This window comes from Onychomys torridus, chromosome 3, assembly GCF_903995425.1.
Source record: "Onychomys torridus chromosome 3, mOncTor1.1, whole genome shotgun sequence".
Taxonomy (NCBI): domain Eukaryota; kingdom Metazoa; phylum Chordata; class Mammalia; order Rodentia; family Cricetidae; genus Onychomys; species Onychomys torridus.
Genome location: NC_050445.1, coordinates 142613114 through 142627082, shown reverse-complemented (window position 1 = coordinate 142627082; position 13969 = coordinate 142613114). Strand labels below are relative to the sequence as shown.

At 42.6% G+C, this 13969-nt stretch overlaps 1 protein-coding gene across 1 annotated transcript; it reads right to left on the bottom strand.

The window, feature by feature from the left end:
- Positions 1-4580: 4580 nt before the first annotated feature.
- LOC118580730 (killer cell lectin-like receptor subfamily B member 1A) lies at positions 4581-12827 on the bottom strand. Its single transcript, XM_036182664.1, has 6 exons — positions 12743-12827; positions 9907-10005; positions 8784-8858; positions 8110-8264; positions 7669-7784; positions 4581-4704 (listed from the first exon to the last, which is right to left on the bottom strand). The coding sequence occupies exons 1-6, from the start codon at positions 12825-12827 to the stop codon at positions 4581-4583; spliced, it is 654 nt and encodes a 217-aa protein (XP_036038557.1).
- Positions 12828-13969: the final 1142 nt, after the last annotated feature.

Sequence of the window (13969 nt, the reverse complement as noted above, 5' to 3'; positions counted from 1 at the left end):
CTTTGGTGCGTTTGTCTTTGAGTCAGTTCTGATCTTGTAAGTAGCCACCCCCACACACTCACATTCCTGTAAGTAACGCCGCTAAAACTCATTGGTTCATCACGCTGAACTTCGGTGATACCTGTACTCTGACCTGTCATGGGCTCCTTCCCTGGGGTGAGCAGATGTGTGTGTTGCATCTCCCCAGGAAAGTCTGCCACGTAACAACCACAGTCTAACAATGCAAAATGATTTGTCTCTCTGATTTTTTTTTATAAAGTAGTTTTCTTTGTGAAGAATTTAGCTGAATACAATTCATTTGACCATCTCACAGTCGCTGTCATGAGAACATATCTTCCCTACACATATGATTTGAACGCTCTGTGTTTGACACACTGTGCACCTGGTTTCTGGGAATACAGAAGTAAATCACACACAGGACCTTCTCATTAGTTTACTGAATATAAAATGGACTGCAAAGCAAAGGGGGCTAAATGAAGTAGAAGCTGAGCACTGAGAAAAGTATTCCTGAATGAGATATGCTTGTATATGTCTAGTAGTAAAAACACAGACTCAAAACAGACACAGTCTATTAGAAAGTTACATTTTTATTACATTTATTTATTTGTATGTATGTATGTATGTGTACAGCACAAGCGTGGACATGATAGGACAGCTTACTGGGGTTGGTTTTCTCCTTCCACCATGTGAATCCAGGTGTAGGACTCAGGTTGTCAGGCTCAGTGTCAGGTGTCTACCTTCTGAGCCACGTTACTGGCCCTGAACATGCACTTCAATATAGACAAAGTATGTGGTGCTCAGCTATAATCCTGGGATCTGGAAATTACATAGTGACCTTGTTACAGAACAAAATTTACAAAAGGGGATGGTGGTACAGATCAGTGTTGCATTTGTGCTTGCCTAGCATTTGTGCAAAGGTTTACTTGATATGTTAATAGCATGCATGAGAAGACTTAATGTATGTATCAATAGCATGAGTGAGAAGGTTTAATCTATATGTCAATAGCATGCATGAAAAGGATTAATGTATACATCAGTAGCATGAGTGAGAAGGTTTAATCTATATGTCAATAGCATGCATGAGAAGACTTAATGTATGTATCAATAGCATGAGTGAGAAGGTTTAATCTATATGTCAATAGCATGCATGAAAAGGATTAATGTATACATCAGTAGCATGAGTGAGAAGGTTTAATCTATATGTCAATAGCATGCATGGGAGAGTTTCCTTCCCTATCTGTCTTTAGCTGAATCTCACCTATTATAAGCTTTCTGAGCTATTTCCAAAAGTTGAGACATACTCAGCCCTTCAAATCCCTCTAATTTCCGGAGTTCTCTCCTTATGCCTGGGACTGACTGCATGACAGAGGCAATATTAGTGGCTTGCTGGTGTTCTGGGGCATCTGGGACTATGGGTTAAATACCCAATATGTCTTGTAGAGCTTTCCTCGAGTAGCCTGAGTCACCTTAAGTTAGCTGCTAGGTTTCCTGGATGCCACTTTAATCCTCCTAGTAATGTTTTCGGGGGAAAAGGATCCAATGCTCTCTTACCTTAAAACAATTTCCAACCGGCTGAAAAGGTGGCTTCCCTGACAATGGAGGGTTTGGGATCTTTCAATTATACAGGTCACTGGGAGAGAGAAGGGGACATAAACTGTGAGTGGGAAGGACCTGAACTTCTGCTTTTCCCCTGGTGGGACTGAGGAATTACTTCCCCCTTCCCTGGCACAACTGCCTCTGGCAACTATTTCCTTCTCCTTACTGGGAGGCAGAGAGAACAGGCAGAGGTTTCGGGTTTCTCTGGGTGACTTAGTTGGGCAAAAAAGGATTTGGGTCCCCAACAAGAGGGCACAGGTCTTAGTTCAGAGGATTGTATCTCACATGAGAGAAAGGCACTGGTAATTACAGAGAAACTGGTGACTACAGCCGTACCTCAGGAGCCACCACGATTGCCATAGCAACAACAGCAGTCATCAGCCACTGCATCACAGCCACAGTTGCCACTAGATAGCAGTGAGTGGCCTGGGATGGCCTGTGAGCACATGGGAAATCCTGCACTGTGGCTGTGGGCTCAGGAAGACTCTCTTTCCTTTCCACTTTAGACCTGTTTCTCCAACCAACACAACCAACAGAAACACACAGAGAGGCACAAAGAGGGAAATAGTCATACAGAGAAAGAGAACAGCCAAGCAGGGGTGGCCACCTCACATTCATACATCTGAACAGACCAGGGGAGTCCAGTGACATCTCACATGGATCTCTGACACAGGCTCACATCTGGTCACATGTCACACCCCTCTTGTGTCCTAACAAATTAGCACCTCTTACAGACAGAACTTACCTCCAGAGGTATTCAGATCAGTCATCAGGGTGTCTCAGGAGCTCTAGGTACCAATTAGTCAGAGAGGATTTTCTTGGGACCCTGGAATATCTCAGGGTGTGAACCCCCTCCCTAGGTGTCCTCTCCAGCTGGTGTACTTTTAACCACTCCTGGGAATCCCAAGGCCCAAAAGTGTCTCAGTCCAGTCACTGAAGATCTCAATGGGACATCCAAAATTCCAAAATGTTATGTAGCATTCTCCAGAGATGGCCATTCAGACACAGTTTATAGGAAATTGAAAGTCTATATTTCAGCCAGCTGAAATTACATTCAGTTATTTGGGTCCCAAGTATAGCACAGAGTGTCCAGAGCACAGAGTTTTTGAAGGCAGAAACCATATTATAGCACCTTGTTTAGCAGTTGCAGTGGGGGCGTCCTAAAAGCAAGCAGTTTGACGGAAGCTAAGACAAGCAGTTAGCTGGAGGAGGTGTTTCTATGCAAGTAAACAGTTTAGCAGAAGCTAAGATAAGTTACCTGAGGCATCTTGACTTTGGGTTCCTAGAATAGAGTTTGGTGATTTTCCATAGGATCCCCCATCAAGGAGATTAAATTCTAGTTAAATCTGGAATAGCTTCAGCAAGAATACAAGATGGAGGAACATCTGCCCTGTCTGGCCTTGTCACAAAAATCACAGAACGTACAGTATTGGATTTAATCCTGGCTAGATCTCCCTTCATGGGCCTCTAGTGCCATGTAGAAGATCTGGCTGAATGCTCAGTTTCTCATGTCTTCAGAAAAATAAAAACATTTACTTCCAAATCCAATCCATTCACTTGGGCAGATGGTATAGCAAGGCCCACAGTCCTCAATGACCAGGTTTTCCTTTCTCGCTAAAATGTAGACAGCACATTGTGATACAATATAGAAACATTTCCATGTCTGGTCCCTTTGGCTAGCATCCAGTCTCAATTGTAAGGTGTGTAGCTTGGAATATAGTTTTCATAACTGATCACCAGAAGACCCTCCTAGCATGGGGGTCTCCAATCCAGAGCCTTCTAGTGGGCTCTAAGGAAATGCTTTTTTTCTTCCTTTCTTCTTTGTATTTTGAATTTTAAGACAGAATCTTGCTCTGTCCCCCTGCATGAACTGAATCTCACTGTGTAGACTGCATTTGTCTGGATATGCCTCCTGAATGCTGGGACTAAAGACCCTGCAATGACCTTGCAAAGAAATCATTTCTAGGCCATAAGCCCCTTAGGACTGTTCCTGATTCCTGGAATCCTACAGCTTCTTTTCTCATAATTCTCCCTCAGATGCTCCTTTTCTCTCCACTGTGAAGTAGATTCCCAAGTTACTGAAGTGTTCCCTTTGCTTGCCTGCCTCACTTGCAAATATGTTCACTCCAACAATTCCAAGAACATAGGTGGTGTTGTCGTTTCTAAGTTACTATGTCACCCTATGTATAGGTTACTTTTCTGTAGTTATGATAAAACACCGTCGTGACCAAGGTGACCCACAGAAGAGAGAGTTTACTTTGGCTGTTAGTTCTAGAGGATCAGAGAGCATAACAGTAGGAAGAAGGCACACAGCATGGTAGCTGGAGCAGAAAGCTGACAGCTCACACCTTGAGCAGAAAGCATGAAGCAGAGCAAACCACAAGTAAGTGAGGCTTTTACTCTCAAAGGCCACCTCCAGCGACAATCTTCCTCCAGCAAGGCTGCACTCCTAAACCTTCCCAGTCAGTGCTACCAACTGGGGACCAAGTGATGAAATGTCAAAGGCTATGCAGGACATTTATCATTTAATCCAACACAGCCAGGCTGTCCTTGAACTCATGATCCTCCTGGCTCAGCCTTCCCAGTGCTGTTAACACGTGCATGAGCCAGGACACCCTGCATTGAGAGCTTTTTAATAATGATTTTGCAAATGGTTTTCTGTGGCTGTTTGCAGATGACCTCAGACACAGAGAGTGAGGGTCACTGACTCAAAGATTAGAATTCAGTGCCCCTCAACTGTCTGGGCTTCTTTCCACAGATCACTTCTCTTAAATGTTACATCAGCATCTTTGTCCCCTTTACAGAGTGAAGTAACAGAACACAGGAATCTGTAAGAGTCACAATGTTTAAAAGTCCATATATGTGCAACTAACTGTGCACTGGGGGAGAGGGTCAGCAGCCTACACATATTGAGTGCAGAGATCTGGTGTGGATGGTAAAGTAACAGAGATGGGATTCACAGTCAGGGGTCATCACATGTGGTTTCACACACGTTTTGGTTCTTTTTGGCAGATCCACTTGATGTCTGAAACACAGCTCTCAGAAAACACTTTGGTATTTGAGATGGAGGCACAGCTGTCTTTTGTAGTTTTACCAGTGATCTGTAATCTGAGAGAAAAGAATAGCCACTCTTAGTTTAGGATTTTCACATAATGATCCTGTCAGCCATTGCTTTCCTTTGGACTTTAAAGGAAACAGAAGAATGTGCAGTTATTGAGTATAGTAAACGCAGACATGATGCTATAAACATTGAAGGCAGAGCTGATTCTAAAACCTCCTGTTTCTTCACTGTCAAAGAACCCTTCCAGCAGGAAATCATAATGATGCATGAAACAGGGACGGTTTGAAAGATAGGGTGACCTCCTCATTGTACCACTAACACGTCATGTGAAGACCTTCGGGTTTTTTAGTTTCAGATTTCTTTCATTTATAGGGTTAGGGGCTGGAGACAAGGCTTGGTGGTTAAATCACTGGCTGCTCTTGCCAAGGACCAGAGTTCAGTTCCCAGCACACACACATTGGCTCACTGTCTGTAACCCCAGTACCAAGGGATCTGATACCCTCTTCTAGCTTCCATGGACACCAGGCATTCAAGTAGTACATACACACATGCAGACAAATACTCCTGTATATAAACCAAAAATGAATAAATCTCTAAAAATGATAAATAGCAGAAAAGCATAAAGCTATGTATTTATATGAAAGTCATATATAAATACATACACATGTATGTGGATTAACAAGCTAATGTTTTGGGAAGTATTAAGATGGACATGAATGTGTGACAACAGTTACACAGAGCAGGTATTCAATGAATGTGTTCAACATACAGAGTGAGCCCCCAGAGTCTGATCACAGAACTGGATGCAGAGAGGGAAAGAGGCTCAGCTCATGTGATGCAGAGTCACAAGTCCTTTATTCTCCTTCCTTAGGTTGAAGTGTTTGATTAACACATGGGTTTCAAACCTCCATGTTTCCCATGGCTCCGTGCTGGTGGGAACTAGAATTCAAGCACTAACACAGACAGTATGAGGGTTGGTTGTAAGGGACAGATGAGTTCTAAGTGGACGGTGGGTCTTATAAAGAAGGTGGCATATGCCAGTGCCAGGGCTCCACAGGGTGTCCTTCTTGTTTTGTTCTTGGTGGAGCCCCTTGGGACTGAGAGGCAAATCGGATGTCATCCTAGTGGTCATGCTAGTTCACCATGATTTCCCTCTTTTATATCCTCCATCCTCAGGATCTTCCTTCAGCTTTCAGGATCATTTCCTCAGGGCCAGTCTGTTTCAGTCAATGACTTCCTTTCAAAATTCCTTTAAGGCTTCCCAGGCCTTCTCCTACCAGACACCTGGAGAATTCTCTAGTATTCCTTATTAATCCCCCAAATAATCCTGGGGGGAAACTGTTACTCTCTCCCTTTCCTGTACTTGAACCCAGGGACAGAGTTAAAACAGAAGCAGGGCTTGCTTGACTGGCACTTTGGACTGAGCCCAGCAGCCTCAGGCTTACCAATCACTCTCCCCCAATCCCAGTGTCATTTTCTCCTCAGAGTAAAACGACACACCAGCTGAGCTTAATCCGTACACTTCACATATACTTCTCTACTGAACGCCAACTCCTTATGTCTAACTATTTCTTTACTTAATAAATTGTTGGTACATTTTAAGTAAACCCAAATATGTTTCAGCATTTTACATTTCAATCTCATGTGTTCTGAATAACAAGAAGTACATTTTCTTGTAAGATTTGCTTAACTTTATTCAAGCAAGATTAATAAAACAATTCTCATTATAACTCCTGAAAACCTCATTGAAAGCACTGTATAGGAATTTGGCTGAATCCTATACACTTTTGCTTATGAAATGAATGAATATTCTGTTCTTCTTATACAAAAAGTCATTAATTGCACTAAAATATATAACTTAACTCCAAAGTGTCGGCTCTTTCGTAGCACAGTTTCCATGACAACCTCACACAATAAGAAAATGACAAGACACCAAAGAGCTAATGGCATTCTTTAAGACCTGCACACACAATCAGTTTTGATAGCAAATACCCCAGGAGGTCATGTGTGGGGTAGCTGTGACACTGTGAAGAGGTGACTGGGTCATGGGTGCACTAACTCCATGAAGCAATTAACCCATTGCTGAGTTCCCAGCCAAACAAAATGAGGCCTCCTGGGAAGATGTAAGTCATGGGGGTGAGGGCACAGCTTTTGAAAGGCAGGTCTCTGCTCCCCATCCCAGCCCAAGGGTGGCCATCTCCTCTGCCCCCTGCCCACTATGAGGTGAGTAGCTTCCTGTGCCCTCATACAACCACATTTCTGCATTGCACAGGGCTAGCATCAATGGAGCAGGCTGAAGATGGACTGGAGGCCCCTTCAACTGTGACCCAAAATGGTTTCACTTTCCTGTCTCTGTGATATTGTGTTACAACAACAAAGCTGATTAAGGCCTGTTTCACCACAGCTCCTGGGATAATTGTACCTTTCACAACTCTAGTTAAACGACAGTATAACCTGTGACAATGTGGTCATTTCTCTCAGCTGACCAGGCTCCCTGCTGGCACTTAGTGCTTGTCACTCACACTCCCTCTTCCTCTGCTGGGTGTCACCTGAGAAACTGGCCTCAGACACACTATGCCTCATTTTCACCACTGTGTGAAAAGTGCCACTTAAGAAATAATTTGGAAAATATGAAAAGTTTAAGAGTGAAAAAGGAAAAGTTCTATGTGCCTATGGGCTCTCAGTAGATATTAAAACTGCATTCTCTTTCCAAAGGAGAAGTCCTTTGCAATAGGTAGATAGATAGATAGGTAGATAGATAGATAGATAGATAGATAGATAGATAGATAGATAGATAGATAGAGATAGATATAGATATAGAGATAGATACATACATACTATGCACACACATAACCCTATAAAAGGCTGATACCTTTTCATACATGGACAATTTCAATCACCTTTGGAATCATATTTTCAGACTGTTCTGAACCTCTTTAATCTTTGGTATCAGTGTTAGAGCCCTGACATGACCTGAAATGAATATTCAGATGAGCTCCTCCAATACTCACACATCAGAACTCAAAGTAGAGCCGTTTATCCACCTCCAGGTCTTGTCTGGCAATGTGTAATTTAGTCCAATCCAAAATGAATTGCCTTTTCCCTTTGCTGAGTCCTTTACAAATCTCTACAATCAAAACAGAGTAGAGAACTTAATCCTGAGTCTGTGTACTGGTGACTCATATTCTCCCGGCCTCCTGAAACCTAGTTCAAGTGTCCCCTGTATCTGTCCTGAGTCCCCAGCACAGTTAATTCTTGCTCCTTTGAGAAATCTGTGTCCGGTTATATATGGTCCTGGGACACTCACCTTGCATAAACAGTTATAGGATCACATGACCACGAGCTTCCATAATGTAAAGCCTCCACTTCCTTTGCGTGGAGGAGCTGTTAAGTCTAGGACATGGGTGTAGCTTCAAGAACGTGTGACATCTCTGTTAAACAGAACAACTTACCAGTTCTTCTTGGTCTTGAATGAGCAGCAAAGTGGCTCCTTTTGTAGTACAGTGAACCAGACCTTCCTTCCACATGTTGGAATCTTGAGAAAAATGTAAGCATTTATCTCTGTGTGGCAGCCAGTCTTTTGGGCACTTTAATTTAGCTGGACTCTCTGAAGTGAGAAGGAGACATGGTATATTTCTACCCTGTTCTTGCTGCACCACATCCAGTTACACACAGTAGTTGCTTTACTAACACACACTTATAGTAACACATGCAGGGACAACATTGCTGTTATGACATATCAAAGAAAAATAAAAAACAAGGAATTCATTTGTGTTTCTATTAATTAACTTTAGACAAAGTTAACTCTTTAACAAATTTGTAAAACAAATATTCCATTAGAGTGTTTTTAAAGTTAATGATCAAGTGTGCTAGCATATTGAGGCAGCATGGCCAAGTGGTTTAGATCTCAGGCTTCAAGGTCACATAGTTTCAAACAGGTTCCCAGTATTATGAACTACCAGTCCTGAGACCCTTAACAAGACTTTATGTAACAATTCCTTCTAACATAAGATCATGGGGCTGTAGTGTCTTCATGAGTTAGTGTTTTCAGCCTCCACTGATGTAAGCCCTGGTAAATAGCAAATGTCAGCTGTTTTTCTTGGGAAATCCAAGCTGAAAAACTTACCTGTTGGTTTAGCCATGTTCTCTTGATTATACACTCTGCACTTTTCTATTGATGGTTTTTGTATTAAGACTCGCACTAGTAAATAAGAAAACACAGAGAGGATTAAATCCTGAAATGAAAGGTGGAATGGGTATTCTCTTTCCCACTTCAGGAAATCAATCTATTTCAACAAACCTGAACATCTGGACAGGATAAAATATTAGCCAACTGGACTGAGGGGCCAGTTGGAGACAGATGTATGAACTAAGAAGAAAAGCACAGAACATGTGGATTCACACATGTTAAGCCATATTATCTAATGTCCTTACAGAAACTCTTACCCATGCTCATGCCTGAATTCTCATCTTCAGAATGAGAATTATCATACCCCTCCAAGAAAGACAGCTTACACCACTGGAGTTTAGTAGTCACTTAATAAACTAAACACTTGAGCCTTTTGGTTTTCCTTGTTGTTGTTTTTGTCTCTGTTATGACTTTTTTTTTTTAAAGTTTCTGGGTGCATATGTGTTGTTGGGGGCTTGGTGTCAGCTCAGAACACACAGACACCAAATTCTCAACACAAAGGAGATTCATTACCCTAGAGGAACAGGGAAGGGCTGCCTTCTGTATCTGGCAAAGACAGCAGCAGGTACTTTTGCAGGAGTGGGTTTTTAAGGAGAAAAGGGGGAAGTCTGTGTTAGGATGAGGTGATAAGTCCTGGTTGGACAGGTTAGCCAGTGTAGCCAAGTAATGAGTTTTGATTGCTAGGCCTTGGTGTTTTGATAGTTGAACCTCAGTGCTCAGTCTCAGGAATGTTCCATGGCCAAATAAGGGAGTGGACCTTGGGAGCTAGCTGAGGAATGTAATCTAACAGTTTAGTAAGGGAGAGGAAAGGAAAAATCTACAGGCGCCATGTTTGTCCCTCATGGTCCTGTTAGAGAGCCCTTCATGGGTAATAGCTCCTAACTACTGTCAGAGAAATTCAGAAGCACAGAAATGTGAAGCTTCTGCACTGGACATGGGACACTGTCTTGTAACTACTCGTGACATTGACCTTCCCCTAGGCTCAAGGGGACCAAACCAAGTGAAGAGGCCCTAATGTTTAGAGGGAAATTTCTGAAGCAAACGTTCTTGCCTCACTTACCTAAAACACTGAGCCCAATCAGGGTCAAGACAAGAAGGATGAGCCCAGCACAACTGAGTTTCAGAGTCAACCTATGGGAGTGTGGGCACCGACAGGCACCTGTGAAGTTAAATACCTGTTACTGTTTCAGTCAGTTGAGTACATCGGGAATGAGAGTTAAAGGTGGTTTAGGCTAACATGGACAATTGGATTCAAGCAGAGGGTCGGCTGCAGATGTGAGCCTTTCTCTGACAACTTAAAGCAGATTTCTATGAGATAAAATCTCCCTTAGGTTCAATTGTTTGCTTTGATAAAGTAGGACTGAAGAATAATGTTTATGCACATACGTGTATAAGCACAAAGGTGTATTGAGTAAATCAAGCTCAATAAATGTGAAAACCACCAATGGTGTCAAAACCAAATGACATGTTCTGTTGCAGGAAGGGAGTCAAAGCATCTCTAAGGAGGACATTCTTTCATCCAAGAGCCATTTTTCATCCTTACTTTTGTGGGAATTGTGACTTTTGGTGCTACTGACATGTGAATCTATTCCTTAACATGGGATCTGCTTCACTGCTATCTACAACGATCTTCTCCAACTTGGGACAAAGATATGACAGGCATGGAGGGGCGTCTCATGAGTCCCCAGGATATTTTCAGTATTTCATTTGTGTTATTCCCTCCTTATTGGCTGAGTTCTAAATCCCCCTAAAGGATAGATGAACTGGAAATGTGGCTAATATCACAAACTATGTACACTGTTTTACATACACATAAACACACACACTAAACGCACACACACACACACACACACACACACACACACACACACACAATCTAAACACATACTACACATTGTGGTTGTAGCTTTCACGGTGTTCTTTCCTTAAATAGAGTACTTTCATAATTGCTTTTGTTGTACTCTCTTCTGAGATAGGGTTGCCCATAGTCCAGGCTGACCTTTAATTCTCTGTGAACTGAGGATGACTTTGAGCTCCTGACTCTCCTCCCTCTACCTCTCAAGTGGTGGGCTTCTAGGTGTGCACCACCCGCAACTGCTCAGCATTTACAGAAGAGAGACTGCCTAGTTCTCCACCCTAAATGGGACATCTGCATCCCATCCCCAACCAAAGCTCAGGCATCCTCACAGAAGAGGAGCAAAATGACCATAAACTAGGAGATGTAGTTGAAAGGGGTTTTTTTTTTTGTCCTGCCTGGCCCTGCAATCCCACAGCCACAGAGGCTTAATATTATTTACAAACTATATGGCCTATCACAGTCCTTGTGCTAGCTAGCTCTTATATCTTAAATTAGCCCATTTCTATTAATCTATGTTTTGCCACATGTTCCATGGCTTTACTGGTCTACTGGCATCTTGCTGCTCCTTCCACAGCAGCTGAGTGTCTCCAGACCCTGTCTTTCTCTTTCCTGTCTCTCTCCTTTCCCACCTGCCTCAAAGCTGCCTTGCCATAGGCCAAAGCAGCTCATTTATTAACCAGTGGGAACAACACATATTCACAGCATACAGAAAGATATCCCACAGCAAGAAATGGCAGATAACTGCAAGGAGACACTGTCTTCTGGCAGTTGCACATATGAACTGACACCATTTGTCACAGCCTGCACAGGACCTTCAAAAGCTCAACTCAGACAAAATTATCAAGGGAGTTGGGCATGAAGTTTCACTCCTATCTGGGGAGCTATTGACAGCTGATGGCTGCTAGGGGTGGGAGAGTCAGTTTTCTTCAAGGATACAGTCTCTAAGAGGACACCTATGCTCCAGGACATGGCCTACACCCATGCACACAATGGCCACACTGACTGGACTCAGTAGGAAAACAAACGCAAACTTTAAGCTGTCTAAGTCCCTTCTTCCACTTTTACAGGTATAATCAGGGAAAACAAAGACTTCCTTGTGCCTATCACAGATAATTGGCTCTGTCAAATCTTCCCTCTAGTTACCATAAACCCCACTTTCCCCAGACCCTTTGTAAAGATTATAATGAAGTTTATTTGGTGACTCTAAGAATTTTCCTCATTAAAAAAAAAAATCTGTAAATTTAAAAGTTTCTGACAAGCATCTTTAAAATGTTGTGGTTCACATTTTTTCTTTTTCTTTTGTTTGTTTGTTTGTTTGTTTTGTTTTGTTTTTGAGACAGGGTTTCTCTGTGTAACAGTTCTGGCTGTCCAGGAACTCACTCTGTAGACCAGGCTTGTCTCAAACTCACAGAAATCCAACTGCCTCTGCCTTGTATGGTTCACATTCTTGACACACTATAGAAAGATTAAATTTAAAGCATTGCAATGTTATATAAGGAAGCTCAGTTACATCACAGAATCTCATCCTCTACCAAGACCATTTTAGACTTATTTTCTGCCTCCATGTCTGTCTCTTTTCACCCATCCCTAAGTCATGGTACACTTCATTTATGGCACATATCAGTCTTCCACATTTCCGTCACTCCAATTTTTAGTCTTCTGAGAGACAGGGTGCTGATTCCACCAATGCTCAGGGCTAGGATTCCAAGTTGCTGAGTCTTGGTGTTTGTGTTCTGCAGAGAAGTTTGGACCAGGCAAGATGCTGTATAGCAAGTCTATCTGCTAGAAGCCTCCCTTTCCTTACAGATGTAAATTATCCTTCTTCAGGGTCCTGTGACTGAAGATGAAAAGGAAGGATGCCCAAGTTTCACACTGGCTGACTGAAAGTGGAGTATGAGCCTTTAATCTCTAAAGTTGTGACCATCCACACTCTTCAGCACAGACAGCTGCTCATCTTCATATCGATAACAAAACTGTAAGAAGAAACCATAACTCTGGAAGATATTCTAATGCCAAAAGGAGAAATAAAGCCACTGACCTGGGGGAAGAGATGGCAGTGATGCACGCTGAGCCCCTGGAGTCCTGAATGCCTTGAAATTGAGGTAGACCCTTGATGTGTCCATTGCCAATGGGAGATGTGACACTGAACTTGTGAACGGGACAAACTCCAAGGTCTGTGAGGTGAAATGAGCAAAAAAGGAAGTCCGCTGCAAACACTCGGCTGTGTGTCCACAACCACCCACACTTGACTCTGAGGGTTTCTCAGTAGTTACTGACCTTGATGTCTGTCCTGCTCACATAGCTTACATGCTATTGTCTTTTTTTCTTTTTCTTTTATTCTTCTCTTATACAATACTTCCTGATTGTAGCCTTTTCTCCCTATCCTCCTCCCAATTTGCCCCCACCTCCAATCTCCACCAGATCCACTGCTCTTCCATTTTCCTTCAGAAAAGAACAGGCCTCTCAGAAATATCAGTGAACACAGGATAACAAGATGCAGTAAGACTAGGCACAGACCCTTATATGAAGGCTTGACAAGGCAACCCAGTAGGAGGAAAAGGGTCCCAGGAGCAGGCAAAAGAGTCAGAGACACCCCAACTTTCACTGTTAGAAGTCCCACAAAAACTCTATGATAAACAACCACAGCATGTATGCAGACAGCCTAAAGCAGACCCATGGAGAATCCATGGTTGCTACTTCAGTCTCTGTGAGCCTGTATGAGCCCTGAATAGCTGGTTCTGTGGGTTCTGTTTTCCTGGTCTCCTCTACCCCTCTGGCTTCTACAGTCCTTCCTCCCCATCTCCACTGAGGTTCATGAAACTCCACCTAACTGGAGTGGAGTCTCTGTATCTGCTCCCATCACATGCTGTTATTTTAAGAAGTTGTAGCATGTGGTCTCCTTTTCTTAATAAAAGTCAGTGGAGACTTCTTGTTGTGATTCCTCTAACAATGTGTTTTGAGTTATTCTCTCTCAAGGTGACACTCAGAGTAAGTGAAACATAACATTTTTTCCTCAATTCAAATTTAAGTGACCATTTCCTTCAAATTATCAGCAATTATAATATACAATACGTTATGCTGTGTTGTAAAAATGCATATTGACATGTGAAAGTTTATGGTCACATTTGACATGAATTGAAGCTCTAAAATCCTCCTGAAACATCCATGCTGTGAAGGAAGCTGTGAAGTGTGGAAATGAGGACATGAATGTGGGGAAAGCTCATGACGGACATAACAGGAAGAACAGTGAAGAGGGGCTGCGTGC

Coding starts and splice junctions, on each gene's coding strand:
- LOC118580730 (XM_036182664.1), bottom strand. CDS start 12,827: ATGGACACATCAAGGGTCTACCTCAATTTCAAGGCATTCAGGACTCCA. Junction 8,859..9,906: donor GATTGGGCTCAGTGTTTTAG/GTAAGTGAGGCA, acceptor CTTATTTACTAG/TGCGAGTCTTAATACAAAAA. Junction 8,265..8,783: donor GAACATGGCTAAACCAACAG/GTAAGTTTTTCA, acceptor TTCTCACTTCAG/AGAGTCCAGCTAAATTAAAG.